The 26,773-nt window shown below is 42.4% G+C and overlaps 1 protein-coding gene across 3 annotated transcripts; it reads left to right on the forward strand.

Moving 5' to 3' along the window:
- The first annotated feature begins 6,463 nt into the window (after positions 1-6,463).
- LOC118096529 (1-acylglycerol-3-phosphate O-acyltransferase Pnpla3) lies at positions 6,464-26,585 on the forward strand. Of its 3 annotated transcripts, none has more exons than XM_035138476.3 (9): positions 6,464-6,741; positions 13,601-13,833; positions 14,038-14,103; positions 16,862-17,071; positions 18,230-18,290; positions 18,819-19,037; positions 20,860-20,992; positions 21,764-21,880; positions 22,968-26,585. In XM_035138476.3, the coding sequence occupies exons 1-9, from the start codon at positions 6,546-6,548 to the stop codon at positions 23,257-23,259; spliced, it is 1,527 nt and encodes a 508-aa protein (XP_034994367.1). In that variant the 5' UTR covers positions 6,464-6,545; the 3' UTR covers positions 23,260-26,585. The 3 variants fall into 3 exon arrangements, with proteins under 3 accessions (XP_034994367.1, XP_060131175.1, XP_088526047.1); XM_060275192.2 differs by lacking the exon at positions 6,464-6,741 and adding an exon at positions 7,431-7,455; XM_088669921.1 differs by lacking the exon at positions 6,464-6,741 and adding an exon at positions 12,540-12,625.
- Positions 26,586-26,773: the final 188 nt, after the last annotated feature.

Here is a 26,773-nt window from a genome sequence, read left to right on the forward strand (position 1 = left end):
GGCCCGTACTGGGCCCGGATGGAGCAGGTGGTTCCGCTAAATTGCGAACCACCTGGAAGAGTCTCCTGCTGCTGTTTTCTGCAGATGCGATGGAGACGGTGAAGAAGGTCCTCTTCGCCGTCGCCATTGCCACTTGGTAGGCTCGAAGTTGAGCTCTAGCCCGTGTCCGGTCTGATTCAAAATGAGTTTTCCGCCACCGGCGCTCTAGCCGTCTCAACGACTGTTTCATTGCCCTCAGCGCCGGGGAAAACCACGGGGCTGTCCGGGCTCCATGCAATCTGAGAGGGCGCTTCGGAGCCAGACAGTCAATAGCGCTGGTTAACTCCGCATTCCAGCGGGCCACCAGGGAATCAGCTGAAAGGCCATCGACATGGGATAAAACATCCCCTACCACTCTTTGGAAGCCAATTGGATCCATTAAGTAGCGGGGGCGGACCATCCGAATCGGTCCCACCTCCCTGCAGAGCATGAGCAGCTAGCTTGTAAGTGGGCATCTTGCCCCTCCTCCTGTGGCGCTGCCTGGGAGAGAGCACCAGCTCTCCTTCCTCCCCATCCTGCTTGGCCACCACATGCTCAGAGGCCTCCCCAGATTCCGACAATGCTTTCTCCCTTTGGGAGAAGTGGGAATAGGAAGTCCTGCCTCCACACTAGGGAAAGAGGGGATTGTTGGGAGGAGAGGACTTGTATCTCCCTCCCTCTCCCTCCATAGTTTGCCATTCCAGGCCTGAGCCCGAAGATGCCAAGGGAGTAATGACAAACCGGAAGTATAGCCAGTGTCATAGGAGAGGGGATGCCAACCCAGAAAATGACCTGGCTTAGGCAACCAATGGTGCTTATTTGAAATATTGCCTGGAGATGCATGTTGATTCTGGATTAGTGGTTTTCATGCATGCAATATTTTTGCAGCATCCACACAATCAGAATGCCAACCTATATCCCTCACCATTTAATCCTGATTTATTCTCTCTGGGGAAAATCTTGTCAGTGAAAAAACAACAACCTTTTTGCCAGCTACCCATTTGCAATCTTTCGGTCACTGCTTACAACAGGGGTCCCCCAAACTAAGGCCCAGGGGCCAGATGCAGCCCAATTGCCCTCTCAATCCAGCCTGCGGACGGGCCAGGAATCAGCATGTTTTTACATGAGTAGAATGTGTCCTTTTATTTTAAATGCATCTCTGGGTTATTTGTGGGGCCTGCCTGGTGTTTTTACATGAGTAGAATGTGTCCTTTTATTTTAAATGCATCTCTGGGTTATTTGTGGGGCATAGGAATTTGTTCAGATATTTTTTTCAAAATATACTCCGGCCCCCCACAAGGTCTGAGGGACAGTGGACCGGCCCCCTGCTGAAAAAGTTTGCTGACCCCTGGCTTACAATATTAAGCCCTTGCTTGGAATCATCCTTTGGCACATGGTTTGTGAGCAAACCCTTTGGTAATAAACCACTTTGTACATTTGCCTGAATTCCAGCCAGTCAAGATGGGTTGTTTCAGCTGCTGTTTTGACTTGGACAGATACTATTAATGACTTCCTCATAAAACTTTTGAAACATTCTTCCTGGAAGTGGAAATGCCAAATCATGGTCGCGTTTGAGGCCAAAGAGAAGAGAGGTGGAGTGTTGTTCAGTAATAATATCCCAAACAGAGCTTCTTGGTGGCAGAGCTTAAAAGGAGTGCTGCCTTGAGTAGTAGACCTACCACTAAAGGTAAAGGTAAAGGGACCCCTGACCATTAGGTCCAGTCGTGACCGACTCTGGGGTTGCGCGCTCATCTCGCATTATTGGCCGAGGGAGCCGGCGTATAGCTTCCAGGTCATGTGGCCAGCATGACAAAGCCTCTTCTGGCAAACCAGATCAGCACACGGAAACGCCGTTTACCTTCCCGCTGTATCTACTTGCACTTTGACGTGCTTTCGAACTGCTAGGTTGGCAGGAGCTGGGACCGAGCAACGGGAGCTCACCCCGTCACAGGGATTCGAACCGCCGACCTTCTGATCAGCAAGCTCTAGGCTCTGTGGTTTAACCCACAGCGCCACCTGCGTCCCTACTAGTCAGTGCTAAAGGCAGGACTGACAACAAGTGAAATTTTCCCTTTGAGAATCCTCAAACCAGTTTCCCCAGGACTGCTCAGGAAGGCCTTCTATTATTTACATTTTGTAAATAACAAATTCATTGGAAGTAAATCCTATTAGTTTCAAATGAGCTGATACCAAGCTTGCATATTTACTTTAAAAAGGAGGGAGGCCAAGGGTGCAAGCGAAATAATCCCAGATTGTGATCTTTACCTGGAAATACCAATTAAATCACTGACGTCACTTGATTTCATGAAAGAAAACCTCTGGTCTGCCAGAGTTTAGTGAGAAGCATGGCCTATTTAAAATCTCTGGTGGGTCAGGCAGTGGGATGGAAATCTCGTAGTCTTCATGTGCATTTTTTTCCAGACACAGTCTTAATGAGCAAAATCCCAAGCCATTCACTTCCCCACTTACATGTAGCATGAAAACTTTTTACATGCCAGGCTGCTGTGGTTTCTGTGTTGAGTTCCGTTTCCCTTTCTCCTACTACCAACATATCTCTGCTGTCTCAGAATTACCTTTTGTTGTTAATTTGTCACTTTGTTATGTAAAATGGTCCTATTCCTTTTATCTACATTATGGCTCCTGTTGGACAACAGAGTTCTTGTTAATGGCCTTCAGTGGTCAGTGACTACTCCATACCAGTGGAATCTGAATCACACTCCTGCTGTCTGTATAGAATGGAAAAGGATCCCATCTTGAACTGGGCCAGAGAAAAATCTTTCAGAGTTGTCACTAGGAGTACAGTCATATGTCCATCTCACTGAATCAAGGTGAGGACCTATGGGCCAAATAAGAAAATGAGGTTTGGCTGCACACACAGAAGCTCTTTCTACCTACATCATAGTAAATCAGTGTCCATGCCAGCTGGAAATACAGTGGTACCTCGGTTTATGAACACAATTGGTTCCGGAAGTCTGTTCATAAACTGAAGCGTTCATAAACTGAAGCGAACTTTCCCATTGAAAGTAATAGAAAGTGGATTAATCTGTTCCAGACGGTCCGCAGAGTACTTAAACTGAAGCGTTCATAAACTGAAGTGAACTTTCCCATTGAAAGTAATGGAAAGTGGATTAATCTGTTCCAGACGGGTCCGGAGTACTCAACCTGAAGCGTACTTAACCCGAAGCATGGGTGTAATTGGTTCCAGAAGTCTGTTCATAAACTGAAGCGTTCATAAACTGAAGTGAACTTTCCCATTGAAAGTAATGGAAAGTGGATTAATCCGTTCCAGATGGGTCCGCGGCATTCGTAAACCGAAAATTCGTAAACCGAGGTTCCACTGTAGAAGAAAGCTCATTAAAGGAAGAAACTGAGACACCCTGGAGTAGGTTGTATGTGTGTCGGGCAAAATCTCAATGCAATGAATAATTGAAGGGATTATGGGAGCTGCAATTTAGTAACATTTGGAAGGGCGTAGTTTCCCCCAACCCTGGATTAATCCATCATAATCCACCTGTTGCACAGTCATCTCCCAAAGATTGTTGTAGGAATATTTACACACGCACATAACACTTTGTGGTGATTATCTAAAGAATATTGCACAGTAACCCTCAAAGCATAAATTATAGGAGTGTTTATATAAAGAGGCAATTATTTACTTATAGGTGTGTAGCATGAGGGTTTAAGAGATCAAAGAATCCAGAGTCCAGGCATAGAGATGCGAAGAGCCTCTTTATTCACCATGAAGACAGAATCACATATTCAATTTCTTTGTTTTTATGCCACTCCTCTAAGTGAAGGAACATGAATACTTATGAAGGGAGCTAAGAGGATCTTTGGGTGGCCTGGAACCACTTGCAGATGGCAGATTATCACAATTGGGTAAGATCCAAAGGCACCTTTCGTCTGACAGTAGGAATCTTCTTTCAGTGAACAAAGGCAATTTTGGCAACTGTTTGTCCTGTCACTAAGGATGGTTTCTAATCTGTACGGCCTGGTATGGAAAAGATCACTGGGTATGTGTGGATGAGGGCAACCACCTGCATGCTTGACTTTTGCCCATCCTATGAGGCAGCTAGAGGAGGCTTGTTCAAGCGAATCGCCCTTGGGAGAGGGCTTATTTCCATCAAGGCAGCTGTGATTAGACCTTTATAGAAGAATTGGCCTCCACAGTCACTTACGGACCCATTGTTAAAATTGTGTTTATGGAAGACAATCTTACTTGGCTATGAGTGATAGCCAAAGAAGAAGGAGAAGAAGAGGAAGAAAGAAGAATCTCTACATTCTCTCTAGATTATGATGTGGTGTATAATTCTAGCCAGTCTCAAATATTCAGTTTTTGAGTTTGATAGTTAAGCATGTGCTGTACTGGCAACTCAGCTCCAGATGTTCATGGATGAAATGGACTGCATAGACTCATCTGAATCCAGTTTCATGCCCAATTTGGGGATGGAGACTGCTTTGTTCACCTGAGTGGATGACCTGCATGGGAACTAGAAAGAGATGTCCTCTTCTTGGTTCCGCTGGACCTCTCAGCAGCCTTCCTTTCATACAATAGTATCTTTCTGGGAATCTGGGTTGCTTAGCTGGGATGGGAATTGCAAGCACTCTCTCACAGGGGTTCCAATGCTTCCTGGCAGGTTGTTTCCAGGAGGTGGTGCAATATGATTCCTGTTTGAAACCTTGCTGTTTGGCTGATGGTTTCTTCTGTCCTCCAATGCTGCTAAACATCGATATTGCACCAGTTTTATGCCATAAAACCTGTCAACCAGCTGATCCATGTGGCTTGTAAAGAAAGGTGCTTTCCAGGTGCTGACCATCAACAATAGCTGCCAAGTTTTCCCTTTTCTCACGAGGAAGCCTATTCAGCATAAGGGAATTTCCCTTAAAAAAAGGGATAACTTGGCAGCTATGCCATCAGCCCTTTTTGGCATGGCCATGCCTTTACCTGCTCTACAGATGTGCCGCTATCACATTCCCAGTTCAAGTTGGCTGCAACCCTCCCCCAGATGTTGTTGGATTCCTATCAGCCGGAACCAGCATGCCCAAAGAAAAGAATAACCACGAGGAGGAGCAGAGTGAGAAGAAACGCCAGGGGGCATCTGCAGCAGCACAACCAGACACATGAGCATGGGGGGGGGCAATTGCCCCCATCAAAACAAATCAATGCAAATTCCAGTTTCTGCTCTCCCTAACAAAAGCCTGCCCACCTTCATCTGCCCCAACTGCAATGAAGCATGTACCTCCCTTATCAGTCTCTGCAACCACAGCAGGCGCTGTAACTTCATCCCCGATGAAGTCAAAGACTCCTCCTCCATTGTCTCTGGAGACGGGTGGGGGTGGGGGGGCAAGAACAACAAATGGACAGATGCAAATAATAAAAGAGGGGAAGTGAAATGAAGCAAGGAGGTATATCTTTGGTAAATTCCACAGCAGCATGCACTTTGCAGCCTGTGCCAAACGCGAAAGGTATCTTTCCAAACCTCCATCCTCAACAGATCCGAAGATGGAGACCTCAGCCGACCCTACGCACCGTTGAAACCTCTCCAAGACCAGGGTGGATAAAAATCAATGATTTTTTTTAAAAAATCAAAAAAATCGGATTTTTTTGATTTAAATCGGATTTTTTTGATTTAAATCGATTTTTTTGATTTAAATCTGATTTTTTAAAATAAAATGCTTTTTGAGGAAAATATATTACCATCCAAAGGTTATTCCATCATGAAATAAAGATTAGTTTTTTAATTATGTAGAATAAGGTTGTATATGTTTATTTTTTGGGGTAAATAAATGCCATTAATCCATTCACAATGTCATGCTCTTCCAGAGGTTTTTGTAAGATTATTGGGCAGATTCTCTGCCTACAAGATATTATCACAGATGCTTGGTTTACTTTTGCAGTTCTCAAAACTGAATTTGACTCAACAGAGATCACATGCCTCTTCTTCACAGCAAAAATGTTATAACATGAACAGAGTTGAGAAAAAGACCTTAATCCTATTGTTCTACAAACCTATGAATACAGAAACAACCCCTTCAGTGCTAAGTTTCAAGAAGTTCAGTGAATAGAATAGAAACAGTATTTTTCTGATTGTTTGGAGTGGACAGTATTTAAGTTTTTCATGTGATTTAAATCGACTATGATTTAAATCAAGCCTTACTGACTAGTGATTTAAATCGTGATTTAAATCAATTTGATTTAAATCAAATCCACCCTGTCCAAGACCCACAAACTTAAGAGAGCGAGCGAGCGAGCAAAGCAGGACAGGAGCCCCCGCCCGCCCGCCGGCCTCCCTCCGCCCTGCTCCCTCTTTTGCATATATCCTCCGATTGGCTGGCTCCCCTCGGGCCACGTTCGTTCCGGCGCTCCCTCTGCCGCCGGCCTTCTTTATTAATGAAGCGGCCCGAACTGGAGATCCGCCGCCGCCGCCGCCGCCGCTTGTCTTGCGTCTCTGCGCGTGCGCGGCTCCTCGCCCGCCGCCTCAGCCGCCTCCTCAGCCGCGCCGGGTCGGGACGGGAAGGCGGCCGGGATGCCGGGGGGCGGCGGCGGCGAGGGCGGCTGGAGCGTGTCGTTCGCTGGCTGCGGGTTCCTGGGCGTCTACCACGTCGGCGCCGCCAGCTGCCTCCAGGAGAGAGCCCCGCACCTCATCCGCGACGCCCGCCAGGTGTGCGGGGCCTCCGCCGGAGCCCTGACGGGAGCCGTCCTCGTCGGAGGCGGGTCACTGGGTACGAGGGAATAAGACGCGTCACTCGCGCCATTCCAGGGCTATTTTCTCGCTTCTTTCCCCTTATGGCTATCGTTTCAAAGGTTCTTCTGTTGCTGTGTTTTTTTATTGCAATCATTGTTACGTTATAATAATATTATGTGGATGGGCAAACGAAACATTGAGCTTTGAAGGCAGTAAGTAATAGCAGAACAGTCGGAAGAGCAGAGAGAATAACCTGGTCATTGCAATAATCGCAACGAAAGCTTTAAAAAGATAAGATAAGATAAGAACGAACGAGCGGCCGTAAACTGTATCCCGTAGCTTAATGCAAGGTTTGCTTTTTTTTGCACCGGACGTACAGAGTTATTATTTTAATTACGATTTATGTATCCGATTCATTACCGGTAGGCGCTTTTATGTTGCCCGGGGCAACCCAGAGTGGCGTCCAACTCAACCAGCCACCGGAGGGCGTGTGCGAGGGATACACTTTATTGCTTATTCAGTTTATTAAGCGCTTTGATCTTGCCCAGGGGCAAAGATCAGCTCAAAGAAACGCACCCTTGAGGGTGTTCACCCTAAATATGGAGAAGGGGTGTTTGTTTGTTTGTGTTTGAGGCTGTTGAAAGGGGAGCAAGGCTGCAGATGTCGGAATAAAGTGTCCAGAATCTTGATCTAGGGTCCGAAGCTCAACTCGGGTCCTAATAATGATGGAGAGAGTAACTCTGAATATACGGTGAGGTGTTTGTGCAGCAGAGTCTTAGACAGGTGGGAACTTGTGAATCAGCCATGTCTTCCTTTAATTCAGGATTGAGCCCAAGTGCCTCTCATTAGAAATCAAACACTGACTTCTAATGGTGGGAAAAGTTATGCCTTTTTGTACTCTGTTAACAGAGTCATTGCTGGGTTGGGCAGTGGCGGTGCACTTCTTCAGAGGGGTGCGGTACAATGATTCTTCCCTCCTTTTTTATTTTAAAGAGGACACCTGAAAGGGATACCCAGTCACCCTAGAGCTCCTGCTACCAAGACTCAGTGGCACATGCTATTACGGTAATCTGTTTAGTGTTTCATTTTGCCACTGGGGGGTAATGCCCACCTTTATATGCAAAGAGTCATTGTCAGGAAAGCAATGTCGTGCACTGTGTTATATTAATTGGTAGTCAAGTTTTGTATCTCAAACTCCTTCCTCCTTTACTACAGCATTTTACACCATTGCAGGCCTTTGCAGTGTCTTTGTTGGGTAAAGATTGCGAGGGAAAGATCATGACTCAGTGAGGAGGTAGTCCAAATGGCAGTTCATTGTGTCCCAAAGCATAACTTGTAAGCAAACATTTTAGGGCATGAAAGAGTATTGCGACAGTCTGGTAACTGAAAATGAGAGCGGGTGAGAAAAAGGTTATAGAATGGAGAGTTTTAAAAGTAGGGGGGCTAATTGGGGGTGGTGAGATAAAAGGCAGCAGGGTAGGGTGTGATGGCTGCATAGAGCGCATGGGGAAGTGAGAGGCTCTACCTGGCCTTCTGTGGGAGTGGTACCATAGTGCTATAGGATGATACAGGGCTACTGGAAATGTATGGAACTGATAATATTTTTACACAAATTCCTCAGCAATTACAGGGTTAGCTTCCTTTGGATGAGAGAGCACTACAGATTTATGGTGTTTTAGGAATAGTTGCTTTATTTACAGATACAGTGGTACCTCGGTTTTTGGACGTCTCTGTTGCCGAATGTTTCGGTTTTTGAACACCCAAAACCTGGAAGTAAATGCTTCTGTTTTTGAACGCGCCTCGGAAGTTGAACGGCTTCCACTTTGTGTATCTGTTGTTTTTCCATAATTTGCTCTATTGAATTGGCAGACCGCCTTTTGTGCCTCTGTTTTCGAACGTTTCGGAAGTCGAAACTTTGAGCTGTTCTGCGTTTTAACCAATTACCGGTATACTGAAATACATTTACACATTAACATTTAAAACACAGCAGGGAACAGCCTGTACAGGCTATACATAGAGACAAATGTTCATCTTCATAATTCTTTTAAGCAGGCAGGAGCTGCCATGTTAAATTATTTCCACAATAAAGCTAATGATATTTGCCAATAGGCATGTTCTCAGTTGAGGAATAATAAGAACTTCCATTTCCTTCAGGATCTTTGGTATCTTTAGTTTGGTGAGTATAAGAACTAACCAATATCCAATGTGTTATTTGTATATATACCATTAAACATGAAAAAGCTTCCTTATATATTTCCTATCTTTGGAAAGTCATATAATAGCTTATCTCTTTGACATCTGATGAGGGGGTATTCTACAGGGCGGGTGCCACTACCGAGAAGGCCCTCTGTCTGGTTCCCTGTAACTTCGTTTCTCGCAGTAAGGGAACCATCAGAAGGCCCTCAGAGCTGGACCTCCATGTCCGGGCTGAGCGATGGGGGTGGAGAAGCTCCTTCAGGTCTACAAGGACTACAAACTAATAACAATAGTGTGGGGTGGTAGTGGTACTGATTGATATTGAGATTATGGAAAGGATTAAACTTCCCCTCCCTATGGCTGAGATGAAAATCACCACACACAAACCATTTTTTTTATAAAAAAGTTGGAAGTTTCTAATAATGCATTACATATCGTTTGACCCTTAGTCAAACCTATGGGAAACCTATGGCTTTCCAGATGTTGTTGGACTCCAACTGTCTTCAGCCAAAGCACTGTCAATAGCAAGGGATGATGGGTTTTATTCTAGCAACATCTGACCTACGCAGTAGATAGTCTCATATGTACACACCAATATATACTCTCTTAATGACTGGTAACTGATTCTATATCATTTCTCATCAACATGCATATTGGTTCCCACCCTACCCCATAATCTTATGGCAAGTTTGGCTAGTTTAATCACTGGTTATAGTTAATGGACTTTGAATTGTACCTGGTAGCCGGTGGAGCTCTTCTGACAATGCAGTCAAAATATATGCCCTGTAACCAGCCCTGGTCAGTAATCTGACCTCAGGTCTTTGAGACGGTTGGGCAGCCCTATGTAGAACATGTTACAATAATCTTGCTATTAAACCATTGGGAGTCAAATTATTGCAAAAATGCCCAGAAATACTGTCTGTCCACATCTGCCATACAATACTTCTCTTGAGGGCTTTACAAATATTTCAGATTATCACCTCTTTAGGCAACCAGATGACCATCTCCCCACATTTTTCTCAGACTTAATCTCTGAAGCTAACTTGTGCAGGTGACTAGCACTGCGGAGTTATTTTGTGGGTGGTTTCATTTCGGTTTCTTCCCAGGGTCTTTGGGGATGAACATATAATGGGGAACTTTTCTGGCTCCTCCTGCCTGATTCTCCTTCCTGAAGATTCCACCTAAACATTAGGAAGAACTTCCTGACAGTAAGAGCTGTTCGGCAGTGGAATTTGCTCCCAAGGAGTGTGGTGGAGTCTCCTTCTTTGGAGGTCTTTAAGCAGAGGCTTGACAGGCATATGTCAAGAATGCTTTGATGGTGTTTCCTGCTTGGCAGGGGGTTGGACTGGATGGCCCTTGTGGTCTCTTCCAACTCTATGATTCTATGATCTTCTCCCTTGATGGAGGTCAGTACCAAAGTGCTGGGCTTGCTGCCCATAGAGACTGTGTGCTCCTTTGTGTTTCTTTGTTTCAGTCTCTCTAGCAGAACTTGCTTTGTTTATTTATTTATAATATTTGTTACTCATTCTTCAGTGCAGTTTTCTCAGGACAGGAACTGAATGAGCCCTCCCAGTCACACCTGCAAGAATTTTGACACCTGCACTCTGCACTTCTTCCAGGGAAACCCCTTTAAACAGCACATTGCAGTAATCAGACAGAATGTTACCCATCAGTGAAGCCCGCCACTTCTTCTGAAGGGACTGTGCATTACATAGGAAAGTGCCCAGGAGAGCTTCAATTTATCCCCTGCCCTCCCCACAAGAACATTGTGTACTCTCTGTCCCTCCTTAGGGTTTAGAAGCCACTTTGATTTTCCAGGTACAGTACCTTTCTCTCATTTGCTGTGTGTTGGCAGCAGCAGGAGCTATTCCTGGCTTTTAAGGGAAGCTTTTTATTCTACTTTTCTCCAGGTAAGGTAAAGGTAAAGGGACCCCTGACCATTAGGTCCAGTCGTGACCGACTCTGGGGTTGCGCGCTCATCTCGCATTATTGGCCGAGGGAGCCGGCGTATAGCTTCCAGGTCACGTGGCCAGCATGACAAAGCTGCTTCTGGCAAACCAGAGCAGCACATGGAAACGCCATTTACCTTCCCGCTGTAGCGGTTCCTATTTATCTACTTGCATTTTGACGTGCTTTCGAACTGCTAGGTTGGCAGGAGCTGGGACCGAGCAACGGGAGCTCACCCCGTCACAGGGATTCGAACCGCCGACCTTCTGATCAGCAAGCCCTAGGCTCAGTTTTAACCACAGCGCCACCTGGGCCCCAACTTTTCTCCAGAGTCCACCTTAAAACCCCTCCTTCACCAAAAAACATTCTCCATCCCTCTCTAAACCAATACAGTAAAAGTATTCTCTCTTGTGCTGTCCCCTGACATGAAACGGCATAATAGCATTTTTGTGAGTTGCAGCATGCTGAATTGTGTGTGAAAATCTTAGTTAAGTACCTTAGACTTAGAGGATTAACCTTTTATCCATTAAAATGTTGTCTTCACTTTTTAATTAGTGTTCCATTTAACTGAAAGAACATCCTTTCTCAGCAACTAAATATAAATATATGCATATTAGAAAACCTGCTTTGAGCTAAATTAGGTTTTATAGTTTTGGGAAGAGTGTTCAAATTTAGAGCTAAGCATTCCGAAGGACCTGTTCTCCACATTTTATTTTTTTTATTTGAGTTTTCCTGCATTAGTTAAGAAGTTGTGTGGGCAGATTCTCTTTCACTCTATTTTCCATTGCTAAGTAACGGTTATAATGTTCTCCCACATTTAGCTAGATTTTTCTTTGCATCAGATGGCATGAGAAAAACTGAGCAGCACCAGGAAGACTTGGTTGCTTATTGTGTAGTGCAAAGAATTTGATAAGTATCCCCATCTTTCAAGGGGGGAAGTCCATGGCCTTTAGTTGAGAGCAAACTATTAAACTGTTAAAATAACTTTGATGGCCCAACTACTTAGATGCATAGGTGACAAGTAAACAGTTTTCAAGCATTTAAAACACAGGGAAATGCAACCATGGGAAGCTGTACATTTAATTATTGGGGGGGCGAACCCACCCCTGGCACTGCTTCCTAATGCCCCCCACTTTCCTTACCCCCAAGTAAGAAAGCAGCTGGTAGAAGTGATTGTCTTTTTATGGCCTACTGCGAAAGGATTAAAGTACTCCTTCTGCCACTGTTCTGATAAATTGTGCACCTTTTATGGCATTTTGATGACAGATAGATAGATTAGAATAGATATAGATATAGATAAACAATTTGGCACTTAACTGGCCCTTTATATACTGTTGGACTACAGCTCCCATCATCTCATCATTGGCCATTGGCTTATGGGAATTGGAGTCCAACAACATCTGGAGTTCCCCATGCCAGTAAGTTGGTCCTTTTGAGCTCAGTGAGGCTGACTTCTGAGTAGGATTGCATAGCTTGGTAAAATGTACATGTCAATTAGATTTCACCACCAATATCAAAAATAGTATTTTTTGCATTGTTAAATGAAATATAAACTGTATGCAAATCTACATTATAATCCAGCATTCATTGATTGGTAAAAAAAAATGTAGTAACTTGTTTAATTAATCATATTCCGTCTGTATTGACGCCTTCAAGATGTGTCAGCTCTTTCTGTGCCCTGCATTAGTAGGTCAAATTCCTCTTGGAGAGCTGAATTTAACTTCCTTTCCGGACATGAAATTGAGGACCAAAGGATAAAAAGCAGCCGTCATAAACTGGTAGTAGTAGTAGTTTATTTGCTGTCTTTTGATTGGGTGAGGAAAATAAGCTGAGATCCAGCTGACATGTGGGACGATTAGTCATCTCCCCTGTAGAGAAGGTTACTGCAGGACATTAACCTATTCCATTTATTGGGCAGCTCTTGGGGAGAGAGAGAGAGAAGGAAACGTCTACTAGTGCCTTTAGATTATCAAAGTATCAGCAATGGCTGATCTAAAATACAATATTTAGGGGGTGTACTCTTTTCAGAATAGTTACACAAGTCCTTGGGCAGATAGCAGAGTCTGTTTAATTTGGAACAGTATTATCTCTTCTCATGAAATGCTGTTATTAAAATGTATTTTCTGGCCAACAATGGCAAATCAGTGAATAGTAAAGTTACCTAACAGACCTTTAATGTGTTATGGCTCCATATTCTTTTTTCATTTATTTATTTAAGTAAGTAAGTTTGGATGCTCACCAGTTGACTGGTCAAATAATGTCAATTGACTGGTCAATTCATTGAGGTCAGATATATTCCCTGACAGCTATGATGCTGTTGACATTTGAAGAATTGGCCTGCTGTCACAACTTAGCATAACTACGTTTCGGAGACTATTTTTTAATAGTTGAAATGACTATTTTTTGTTTGTTTTAATCTTGTAACTTCAGGCTGACCCTGTCAAAGATAGGAACTATCCGGGAAATTGTTCACTTTTGGGGAACCTTACCTAATACAGATAAAAGTTGTAACAATTTGTTTTTTTTGAAAGGTTATAGCTGCCAAAGGGGGAGGAGATTGTGTTATGAACTCATGCTGAGTTTCGAAGGCACACCAGGGTCAAGACCCCACTCCTGATGGCACCTTCTTATCACACATTTTTGTTTATCTACCAAGGCCAAATGTGTGTTGTGACCCTGACAACAGCTGTTTTAACCAATTTGGTTTTCACAATTAGTATGTCCCCTCTTACATGCCGTAATGTATCTTTCAGCGGAAGCTTGTGCAGATGTTCTGGGTCTAGCCAGAGAAGCAAGAAAGCGAAATCTTGGCCCTCTTCATCCTTCCTTTAATGTGATGAAGATTATAAGGGATGGACTTTGCAAAAATCTTCCTGAAAACACCCATCAGTTGATATCAGGGAAACTTTCCATTTCACTTACCAGAGTGTCTGATGGCAAAAATGTGTTGGTATCCAACTTTAATTCCAAAGAAGAAGTCATACAGGTATATTCTCATTTTAGCCATGTTTAGAATAATGTTCAGAATATTTCATATTTGTCTCAAGATTTTTTAAAAATTTGTTTCCTCATATTCAGTGTTTTCTCATTTTTTAGAACATTGGAAGATGACTGTGTTAGAGCTTTATTTTGGAGAAATTTTCCTATTAGAAATGCAGTGTGCAACTCATCTTTCTTTTCTTTTTGACAGGCTTTGCTTTGTAGTTCATTTGTGCCTATATATTGTGGCCTCATCCCACCTTCGTTTAGAGGGGTGGTAAGTACCTGCTCATTCTTCCATACTATAAACCAGCATGAGAAGGCTGATGATGATAGAAAAGGTGGGAAGATGTAAAGATGATGTCTGCTTTGCTGTGTGTCCTTCATATACATGGCCAAACAAATAGTTCCAGGACAGCTTCAGATGTGACAGATGAGAGACTGAAATGTTGTCTTTACAAAATAAGTCACACAATGTAATATAACAGTTGTTTTAAGGAAACTAGATGTTAATTTTTTAAAAAATAAAGCCTATTTGGGGCATTTGTTTTTATTCTTCTTGTGCATCAGTTTGAAGATGGAAGAACTAAGGAAATTGGATGCCTCTATCTACACACAAAGTATGTAGGGTGCCACATTGCATGATAATGTATGAAGCAGAAGAGTGTGCCTCCTTCCTGGCCATAGCTGCCAAGTCTTCCGTATTCCCTGGGAAACCCCCATTTACCCCCAGTCTGCCGATCCCTTATTTTTCCGGCAGGAACTTGGCAGGTATGTTCCTGGCCATGTTGTCATATTATTAGGAATCTGAACCATCCTTGGAAGTTTATTGTATGCAAATCTCTTTATTTGTGCACTCCATGGAGCACACATATCTCTACATGAATACAGTATGTTGTTGTTGTTTAGTCGTTCAGTCGTGTCCGACTCTTCGTGACCCCATGGACCATAGCACGCCAGGCACTCCTGTCTTGCACTGCCTCCCGCAGTTTGGTCAAACTCATGTTCGTAGCTTCGAGAACACTGTCCAACCATCTCGTCCTCTGTCGTCCCCTTCTCCTAGTGCCCTCCATCTTTCCCAACATCAGGGTCTTTTCCAAGGATTCTTCTCTTCTCATGAGGTGGCCAAAGTATTGGAGCCTCAGCTTCACGATCTGTCCTTCCAGTGAGCACTCAGGGCTGATTTCCTTAAGAATGGATAGGTTTGATCTTCTTGCAGTCCATGGGACTCTCAAGAGTCTCCTCCAGCACCAGAATTCAAAAGCATCAATTCTTCGGCGTTCAGCCTTCTTTATGGTCCAGCTCTCACTTCCATACATCACTACTGGGAAAACCATAGCTTTAACTATACGGACCTTTGTCGGCAAGGTGATGTCTCTGCTTTTTAAGATGCTGTCTAGGTTTGTCATTGCTTTTCTCCCAAGAAGCAGGCGTCTTTTAATTTCGTGACTGCTGTCACCATCTGCAGTGATCAAGGAGCCCAAGAAAGTAAAATCTCTCACTGCCTCCATTTCTTCCCCTTCTATTTGCCAGGAGGTGATAGGACCAGTGGCCATGATCTTGGTTTTTTTGATGTTGAGCTTCAGACCATATTTTGCGCTCTCCTCTTTCACCCTCATTAAAAGGTTCTTTAATTCCTCCTCGCTTTCTGCCATCAAGGTTGTGTCATCTGCATATCTGAGGTTGTTGATATTTCTTCCAGCAATCTTAATTCCGGCTTGGGATTCATCTAGTCCAGCCTTTCGCATGATGAATTCTGCATATAAGTTAAATAAGCAGGGAGACAATATACAACCTTGTCGTACTCCTTTCCCAATTTTGAACCAATCAGTTGTTCCATATCCAGTTCTAACTGTAGCTTCTTGTCCCACATAGAGATTTCTCAGGAGACAGATGAGGTGATACAGTATGTTACATGGTACATATGCACATAGATTTAGCAATACCGACACACAGTAGTTTGTATCTGGGCTTGGGTTTGTATGTGTTGGCTGAGAACTGTCTTGCAGGGTACCAGAAGAAGCGATCTTAAAGACAAGATGCTAATTGTTATCCTCTTAATTGTTTTAAGGCCCTTTCTTAAGCAGTGTATTTCAAGGCCTTACGTAGAACTTGAAGAATCCTATTAAAGGCTGCCTGCATCTTAGTTGAAAGGAAACATGGAGAAGTTGATCTTTGCTAGTATGGTTTTGCCCTCCTACTTTAGCAATAAGAAAAGAAAAATGATTCAGGTCAAGTATATGCACATTCTACTAGATGATTAAAAAATAGTGCCAATATCCGTGTGAAAGCTTTATGTGACATTTTTTTTTACTTCAAAATGAAAACTGCAAAGAATAACAGTGTGATTTAGTGATAATTTTTTTGAAGAGCTTGCTGATCTAGATTTTTAATAAGCCTTACATTCATCCATTTTTACTCTTTAAAAGCTGAAATCCTATATGAGGTGCAAAGTAGCATATTAGACTAAATCCATGGTTCAGGTTAATCTGGTTGCTTTGCCCTCATGGCTGGACAATTATGTTACCTAAACGGATTTAGTTGGGGTGACAAACATGAGACATGCCTGAAGGCCTACTTAATTTTATGAATTGGCTTTGCCACTCAGTATTGGCAGGGAGCGGGCAGGGTGAGAAGGATATGAGCCCTATGAAACACAGTAGAGAGTTGTAAATTTCCTTAGCTAATGTTTTCACCAGGGCTGAATTTTGCCTCTTAAGTGTGGTGCATGCCAAAAGAGAGCCCATAACATTGCTTCCAATGTTGCAGAAGCTGCTGGGCAGCATATAATCTGGGGTATGCACCTGCACATTTTCAGACATTACTTGCGATCCTGAGGTGCACAAAGCTTTGTTGCTGTTCTGAGTAATGCCTTGTGTTGGGTCAGTACCTGCTCACATATACGTAATACTACCACTGAAAGGTGTGGCAAGTGGAAATACTAGGCTTCCTTTCTGAAGTTGCAGAGCAAGTCAGCTAAATTTTGCTTTAAGCAAATAGATTCCTTATCTTTCTTTCTCCTTCCCTTCCCAAAGCGCTATGTCGATGGTGGAATAAGTGACAACTTACCGCAGTATGACTCAAAAAACACCATCACAATTTCACCTTTTGCTGGGGAGTGTGACATTTGTCCCAAGGGCAATTCTGCAAACTTCCATGAAATGAATCTCACCAACACCAGCATTCAGTTTAGCCTAGGGAACATCTACCGTTTAACTCAAGCACTTTTTCCTCCAGAACCCAAGGTATGTATATTCACTATTTTCTCTTACCCAATTGCTAGTTTGTTTGCATGTATGTTTATATGTTCCTACTGTGGAATGCTGGACAGATGCACCTCTCCAAAGGTATAGTTGTGTTTAAATTTCTAAATTTTTGTATTTATTTTAATTTATAGCCCACCTTTCCTTCATGGTGGCATACATGGTTTTCCCACTTCACATTTAATCTAGATATTAGAGTGCATCTTAGGGGCACGTTTAGTAAATTCATTGAGAGCAATTCCTACTAGCAAGGAACAATGTTAATGGTGGTAACCCTCCTCAGTTTGCAATATTGGGGTGGGAGTTGAGCAATGATTGGGGCAGATTTGGTGCAGTTAAGGTTTAAGGAAGGAGGTGTGCAGTGCTCCACGGTACAATTACTGTAGAATTGTTTTCTTTCACTATGATAAAGTGCTTACTGAGCCTTTTGGTGATGTGTCAAGAGTGTTGACTGCCATGAGATGCCTTTCTGGATGTTGCTCTTTGGGAATTTTCAATACAGTCATACCTCAGGTTACAGCTGCTTCAGGTTGCATCTTTTCGGGCTGCGCTCTGCGTTGAAACCGGAAGTACCAGAACGGGTTACTTCCGGGTTTTGGTGCACGTGCATGCACAGAAACACTAAATCGCGCTTTGCGCATGCACAGAAGCGCTGAATCACGACCCACGCGTGCGCAGGCACAGGTTGCGAACGTGCCTCCCGCACGGATCATGTTTGCAACCCGAGCGTCCACTGCATTCTTTATTTTTCTGTGAACAAGACGATGTCCCCCCCAAAAATTTAGTCAAAAATTGGGGGTTGCCTGACACACAGATTCATACGGTAAGTCTTGAGTGAGCTGGTGGCTCCTGGCAGCTCCTGAGTCATGGAGTGCTGGCCTCAGAGCTGGCTGGAGAGGTGAGGCAGTGCCCAGGCAAGGAGGGAGTATGGCCACAGTGTGAGGCAAAGTCAGATGCAGGCTGGAGAAACAGCTCAACAACTTTTTGGCCGATTTCCCACAAAACTTGAACAACTAAAATACTGATTTCTTTATTTTGGGCTCCCAAAAGTAGGGGTCATCTTATACGTGGGGTTGTGTTATACACGGAAAAAGACGGTACTTGCTCCTGTTTACTAGTTTTTTGTAACCTTATTTTCAGGTGCTAGGAGAGATCTGTGAACAAGGCTATTCGGATGCTCTTAGATTTTTGAAAGAAAATGGTACGTCACTGTGATTTCAAATATATAATATGGTGAACAGAATGTTAGTCACAATGTCAGGTCTGTGCATTTTTGTATACAGACAAAAGATGTCGACTATGGTTGCTCGTATCTTTGTAACATCGAGTTCAGATTACACATTCTGTGTTGGACTGCTTTTGAAGAATGTTCAGAAACCTCAGCTAGTTCAAAATGCAGCTGCTAATAGCAGCTGGAACCCAGCATATATAGATTCTACATTGTAGATACAGTGGTACCTCGCAAGACAAATGCCTCGCGCAACGAAAAACTCGAAAGGGTTTTGCATTGCGCGAGGGACTCGCAAGACGGTGAGGTTTTCTATGGCCGCCGCTTCATCTTGTGAAGCGCGGCCATAGAATGTAGTGTGGGAAGGCGGCAAAGGAAGATTAGCTGTCAGCGCAGTCTTTATGCTCTCTTCCAACTCTGTTTTGCAATATGGTGCCTGTCATGCTCTTGAATACAAAAATACCATCCCATCAGAAGCTGTTTTTATTCCGTTTTCCTCAGGTATACTGTATGATTCGGTCTTCGTTGACTTGGCCTTAACAAAGGAAAACCATCAGGAATGTGTTCAGACCCCAGATTATGTTGATAAAAAAACAGTTGCAGCAAATGAAGCCAAAAAAGAGATGCAAGATGAAGAAATGCTTATTGAACAGCTGCAATTAGCCGCTTGGCCATTGAATGGAACAATTTTTGAGAATCTACCTCCTAGACTCCGTAAAGGTAGAGATTAAAGTAACCTCATTTTTTATTGTAAAACGAAGTTTCATTAAATTATTTCAGTAATTAGTAATGATGCTGTCAATGCAAACAACGTTGGGTACAGTCCAGCCAGAATTCAGCACTTGTACATCCAACATGATTTCAGTGGGAGAACATTTAGAACATTCTTAAATTTCTCCCATTGAAATCCGTGGTACTTTAAAGTGTTTGACTTGGGGTGGATCATGACCAGTTATTACGGAATATACTATGATAAAAGTTTGTTTTTCAGTTTATTTTTGCTAATCATCTTTACATACTTTAATCTTATGCATAAAATAATTGAGAAACCTCAGTTATTGCTACTTATCAGCGCCATAGCATGGGTTGCTGGTGGGCACTGATGCTGCCAGAGCACTCCCCCCCCCAACTAGAGCAAAGTGGGGCTGTGTTGTGCCATCTGCCCACCCGCACAGAGGGGAGCCTGGCCAGCCAATGTGGCTCTTGGCAGGCAAATCCTCCCGACACCTGCAGAAAAGAGGGCCAGGCCCGGCTGCACTGGGGTTACCCCTTGCCAGCCTCCCTCTGCCTGCACCCGCTCACCCTGGGCTGCTCTGCCGCCTTCACCAAGCTGGGGGTGCCTACAGAAGCCGGCGCCTGCATGGGGGTGCCTGGTTGTGCCCCGTCAGAATTTTGCGCCCGGGGCCTCGGCCCCCCCAGCCCCCATGGTACTTATAACTGGACAAGTAATAAACATTCACTACAGGAGTGTCTGGAATACTGTGCAAATTGATTTAGTAAAACAGTTTAACTAAGAACTTGGGTATATATTTGTGCATCACAGAAGAGTCTTCTCGTTAGTGGCATCCACCCTGTGGAACACCCTCCCACCAGATTTCAAAGAGAAAAACAACTACCAGACTTTTAGAAGACATCTGAAGGCAGCCCTGTTTAGGGAGGCTTTTAATGTTTAATAGACTATTGTATTTTAATATTTTGTTGGAAGCCACCCAGTAAATTATTATTATTTGGCCACCTTTGAATGAAAGTTATTAATGTTGGATACTAACTAAATCTTGGTGCAGACGGGGCTTTCAGGCTGTAAGGAAAGAAAAACAAGTAAATTGCAAGGAGAACTATCCAGTGAACAAGCTATTGAATAGAAATCTTGGTTACAGGTAGGTAGCCGTGTTGGTCTGGGTCGAAGTAAAATAAAAAAATTCCTTCAGTAGCACCTTAAAGACCAACTAAGTTTTTATTTTGAAATAGAATAGAAATCTTGGTTGAGTTGTGCTATGAGTAAGCAAGTAAATGAATGTTTTTTCAAAGCTTTTGAGGGCCAAGATGCATTGCTTTTTCTGAATTAAAATTGTGGAAAACCATATTTTTATCATACAAAAAGGTTTTGAGTGTAAAAGAGTAAAAAGTTCCTGTTCTTGGAGGATCCACCCCTGCCTTTTTTCACGAGTCTGTTCTGATTGAAAAGAAGGGAACTTAGATGATGGTCCCTTAATGATTCACAGAACAGTGACACAATGAGCAGCCTCTTCCGGTTGTATATCGACTGCATGAGGAATGCTAGGAGAATCAGACTGTACCTGAAGCAGACTTGGTGGAATTACCTGTCCCCATTAGAAGCCAACTGAACATTACTGAAATTTATGGTGATGAATTGGCCCATATGTATATAGGAGAGTACTAGGTGCATTTAGTTGAGTTCTGTTGTGAGAAAGCCTGTTGTGGGTTATCTAGCATGTTTCCAGGCAATGCTTCGTCACTCTTTCGGAATCTAGAAGCCATTATGTTCATGTGCAGTTGAGATTAATGACTGTATGAATGACAGCATTGCAGGAGGCTTGTAAAGAGAAATGTGGACTCTATGCTCAGCTTTCTAAATTTCTACCAATGCGACTGATGTCCTATGTGATGCTGCCGTATACTCTGCCAGTTGAGTCAGCCTATTGTGTGGCCTTAAGGTGAGTGTTAAGCATGGAAGTCTGCCCTTGTTGTACTGGTGTTTTGCACATTTTCTAAGGGCTCACAAGCCTTGCAATAATACTTTTTTAAAAAATTCATATGTATTCCAATTTTCCTATAAAAATTAAATCCTGCAAGACAGGAAAGTATTATCCCTGTATTGCACATAGGGTGGAATGTATGAGTGGAATACTGCTGAGAGGTAACAATTCATTTAGGTAACTTTAGGTAACTGGCTAAAGTTTGATTGAACTAGAACTAGAACTTCCAGGCTCACAGTGCGTTCGCTTAACCACTATATTATTCTTAAAATGATTAACTGAGAAATAGTAGATATATTTTCTTTTCCATGTGTGCTCTTTGTGTTCAGTTTCATAAACAACACGGTGTGTGCATGAAGCTTACTTTTAAAATCCTATATTTTAATTGGTATGCATCTCCAGATTTAACTGAGAAACTGGCTGCATAGGGAACTCTGTTCAAGGAGTCTGTATGGCCCTTGAAAACATAGCAGTAATATTTCCAAACCTGCTGTAGAGAAAAAACTAAAAATTAAACACCCCTATTGTGTTTAATTATAAACCACCCTGCAACCTGTGAGTATTGGGCAGTATATAAATTCAAATTCAATCAGTCAATAAAGCCAGCAAGCCAAGTTTTAGGTGGGGCAGATCAGCTGATGTCAGTAAGAAGCCCAAAGTCCTTTGCTCCCATATGGCATTTTCTCAAATCAGGGTTCTGCCTGAAACACTATTATTTATTCCTTACAGATTAGTGGACTGGTTTCCTGATATCCCTGATGATGTGCGATGGATGCAAGGCCAGCTCCGTCAAGTTGTGGGGACAGTATATTCCAAAGCAAGAAAAAGAATACTAAGTATTCCCAGGTATATCTTATGCTGCTACATGCTTCATGCTGCACATTTGTTGGTCAGGTGCAGACATAATATTTCCGATTGCTTAATCATTGTGAGTGTGCTATGGATCTATCCACTCCCTCTCAATCATTCCATGAACACCCCTTCCTTCTCTTTTTGTTGGTAGCCACGGTTTAGTGTTACGTTTGCAATGAAATTAACATCGACTGGTTTAAAGTAGATGTGACATTAAATGTAAGTGATTCACATGCAACTGACTTTTTAAAAAATCTCTTATGTGGCATAAGTAATCCATTTTCTTCTCTGATTATTAGTTTTTGTAAAATTAAAAGTTCCTTCAGTAGCACCTTAAAGACCAACTAAGTTTTTATTTTGGTATGAGCTTTCGTGTGCATGCACACTAGTTTTTGTAAGTTGTACTTGCCCCTTGTTCCAGGCTTTTAAAAACAATACCTAAAACAGCAATTTAACATGAATTTTACTATCTAACGGGACCATTGATCCATAAAGTGAAAGCAATAATCAATGTACTGTACTATAAAATAAGACAGTATTGTAGATTATAAAAATTAAAATTAATTTTTTTCTTAGCTGCACTGATGAAAGTCATTGTTTGGACGGGGGGCTTTTATCCATTTGCGCAGTCACACAATCAATCAGTAGCTGAACTGGGTTCCACACAGTCACAAAAACAGGTTAACCAAAAAGGCTTCAAAAACGCAAAATAGCAAAAACAAAAGCACCAAACTTAATCCGTACCGGAAGTCCATTTCACTTCTGAAATGTTCAAAAATCAAGGCGCAGCTTTTGGTTGATGCAGGCGCCCCAAAAACAATAGCTAACAATCGCATTGGATATTTGCCTTCCGAAAAATGTTCAAAAACCGGAACACTTACTTCTGGGTTTTTGGTGTTTGGGAACCAAGGCGTTTGAGAATCTAGAAAGATGTTTTCAGTGAAGATTGATTTGTTTGTTTTTAAACCCTTTTTCAGTCATTTACTGCTGATTGGATGAGGATGGGGCGGATATCCCATCTTTATAAATGATAAAAATCAAAAGTTGCTGAAGAGTTCTTGAGATTTATTCTTTTTTACAGTAAGGAAAACAGTGCCCTGCTTAGAAAGTGTCAGACTGCCCCCCTGAACACAAGTCTTCGCTCTTCTTACTGCCCTCCTAAAATGCCTCATTCTTCTACATCTACACACCTCGAAGAGTGGCTTTTGGATCTTCCCTACTGTGAGGACTTGGTTAAGAAAGAAGTTGCAGTGGGTATAAATGGAAGCTTTGACTCCATGCCTCCCTTTTTTATGAACTCTGAAGAATCGGGAGTGGAAGCGGATTTTGACTCTTCCTCCGAGAAGAGTTTCCAGACTGCCTCTGAGGACTAGCTTAAGAACTGTGGCATATACAAAGAAATCTCAGTCTTGGAGGCAGATTGCCAAACAGTCTTTTGGAAGACTGGCTTACACTTGATGACAAAATGCCTTTGAGGAATCTTTTGTGGAAAGAGAAATATGCTGTTCTGGTCCAGCTTCCTGATAATGACTAGAGGGTTAAGAAAGACCCTAGTGCAATAGAACATGGTTTACCCAAACAAGATTTTCAGCAGGAAAAAAGTGATTCAAGTCTTCTGATTTCTATTGGGACAAAGCATTTTTAGCAAAACCACTTCATTTTAAAGTATTTAACTTTTATAATAGTCTTTTTCTTGTTTGTCTTCATATGTGGTGTTAGCACTTGAGCAAAATCAAACAGTATGTATTCAGACTATGGCATATAGGAATATTTTGGAAGGCCTCTGAAGTTTTACTTGCCTTATATCTATATGTATGATACTTGTGGGAATTGTTAACATCCTTATCGCAAGGCTTCGTTGTTTTTCAGAAGATAGTATTTAGGAGGCATTGTGTGTTCTAACAAGTGTGGTAACTGCCCCCCCCCCCCAAGTGATTATTTCTCCCTCATTGGGTTGGCGGAGAAGCCACAGATGTGCCACTCCATACCAGAGCATCCTTAAGGGCTGAATTCAATCCCAATAATCAATATTTTAACCATGTTTTACTGAAGGAATCTAATTGTAGATCATTTTCTCTTGGAGAAGGCAGTATGGTGTGGATCAGGCATCCCCAAACTTCGGCCCTCCAGATGTTTTGGGCTACAATTCCCATCTTCCCCGACCACTGGTCCTGTTAGCTAGGGATCATGGGAGTTGTAGGCCAAAACATCTGGAGGGCCGCAGTTTGGGGATGCCTGGTGTGGATCAAGGGGAGAATCAGCTGCAGATGTCATCAAAACATGTGCGGAATGATTTACCTATCCAAATAGCCGAGAAGTTACAGTGTCATTTGTAATTAATGGAGCTTAAAAGCTTATTATTATTTATTGTAATCAAGCAGCACCGTAAGCTTTTGAAAACAGATTAAAATCTGAAAAATGAACTGTGCCTGTATATGGCTTCCCTAAGTAATCACAGATTACTAAATTCAAACCATTTTAGCCCAGTCTTTACTAACAAAAAATGTGCCAATATGTTTTTTTCAGTTTTATTATAGGTTAGGGTCTTAAGTTTCATAACACGTGAGAGCTGACAGTAGTGCTAAATCAGGCATCCCCAAACGGCGGCCCTCCAGATGTTTTGGCCTACAACTCCCATGATCCCTAGCTAACAGGACTAGTGGTCAGGGATGATGGGAATTGTAGTCCAAAACATCTGGAGGGCCGAAGTTTGGGGATGCCTGTGCTAAATCATGAATAAGCTACTTTCCAAAGTGTTTTAATTTTAGAAGTACATGTTGAGATGTTAACATAGCCTCTCTGAAATCTGGATACCATATTTGATAGTGATGCTTTGAGTATTCCTTGCCTACCAATATTCATCACTTTAAAGTGACAAGGATAGTTATGGCACAGGATTTACACTGCATTCTCCAAAATGGTAAATGATTAAGAAATGCTGGTCCCATAGGCTGTTGAGCACCCTCCCCTGGCATGGCACTTGGGGAACTGGTCTGCAGGTGATGCTCTCTTAGCATAATGGTCTAAGAGTCAAATCAAATAGATTTTGGCTTGGGAGTCTCTGTTAGGAATGAGGTGGCTTATATTTTGACAAAAATCAAAGCCTTCATAAGAATGGAAAGTCTTGTGTATTTATTTTAATTATTGACTATGGGCAAGTTTAATTTTGACCAAACATTTAGCAGTCTTTCAGCTATGACTTTATACGGTGAAAACCAAAGGAAGTGCTGTTTTTAGAAAAGCAACAACAAAGCTACGTTTTAAATTATTAACATTGCAAAAAATTGCTGGTGCTATTTCATTCAAGATAAAATGAATTATTTTGTGTGATCACTGGTTGTATGCATTATTTTAAAAATCTTGATTACATTTCCAAAATGGGCCAGAATATTGCTCCAATCACTAATGAAGCAAAATAAAGAAGCAAAATAAAGGGACATAAATGTTTTTGATGTCTGCTGTTTATAGTAGCAAACTGAATTTAAGATAACTGTGGTTGGAAGGAGGGAGCTCAAGGAATATATTGTATTGTAAAAGCAGTGGCTCCCAAATTTTGGGGGGGCCATTGCCCCCTTGGTTCTATGAACTCACCCATGGTGCTGCTTACCATACCCTATCAAAAGCATTATTCAGAACAGCAGTAAAATTCAAAACAGTGACAATTAATTGTACATTTATTCAAAATCCAATTTTCACTGCAAAATTATTGAACCTGATCCAGTGAAACCAGCTTTTCAAAGATTATTAGTAATTTACATCACCAGAATCCCTCCTGCCCCCCCCCCAATAACCCCACCACCCACCAGGGACTGGTAGCACCTACTTTGGGAACCACTGCTGTAAAGTTTTAAAGTCTTTTAAAGAGGTTGTATATTTAAGCTATGGAATTACAAAAATTGAAGCCTGTATTTCTGCTTGTACCATTGTACTGAAGAGCCATTGAAGCCTCTATGAGGCTTCAGAAAATATTTAGAGATTGGTCCCTGCTGTTGCTGGCAAGATGACTCTCTCCCTCTCCATTCACCGAAATTCATCGTGAACAAATATCTTAAATGATTTCTACCTCCTGTTCTTATAAATTATATATTTTGAAAATGAATAGAAAGCTTAAAATTTAATATTCCAAGGTTTGTATTTCTTCTATGGAGTGGCAATATTTTTAAGATTTGCATTCCGTCACATTATTCCACAAGACATCTTTTACATGGGAAGTATCTCTTGTAGCCTTTGTGCTCCATCTGCAGCGGTTGGAAAAGAATGTGTCTAGCAGGGATAAAGATAACAGGTGGAGATGTTGGGTGCAAAGTATGTATGTACACACCTTAAGGGATTACAGGTGTCCTGCAACAGCTATCTCAAGCGGAGCCCTTGGGTCCAGAGTTCTTTTTCTCAACATCTCTAAAAGCTAAATGTTTTTATGGTTACAATGTAAATTCAGTGAGGCTATGGAAGATGTCGTTTGGTTTTCAAAGAAGTTTTTTCAGTCTGTTTGGCTGGCAACATTAAACTAAAGTACTTGCTATTTATGTTATATTCTGTTCAATATGAAGAACAATTGATGATAATACTAGTATTTGTTGATCACTTTGTAACGAAAGAGAAATGTCCCAAAGCTACTTAAAATAAAATACAAACAAAATCAAAAGTCAAATTAAGAATGATGGTTGTGGCTACTCTTGAGTAAAGACGCTCCACTCAGTCTTGTCTTTCAGAGTTTTATTGTGCATACTATTTACAGTGCAAGAACATCAGCAAACATGACTGCTCAGTCCGTGTCAGAACCCCGCAATGGCTTCCTGCGGGTTTACGCCCAGCATAAAAGCCTGGGCACCCCAAAGCGCCGCCCCCTGGCCCTACGGGTGGGCGTGCGCCTCAATTTGGGCGTCG

The sequence above is a fragment of the Zootoca vivipara genome, chromosome 5 (assembly GCF_965207765.1).
Source record: "Zootoca vivipara chromosome 5, rZooViv2.hap1.1, whole genome shotgun sequence".
Classification (NCBI taxonomy): domain Eukaryota; kingdom Metazoa; phylum Chordata; class Lepidosauria; order Squamata; family Lacertidae; genus Zootoca; species Zootoca vivipara.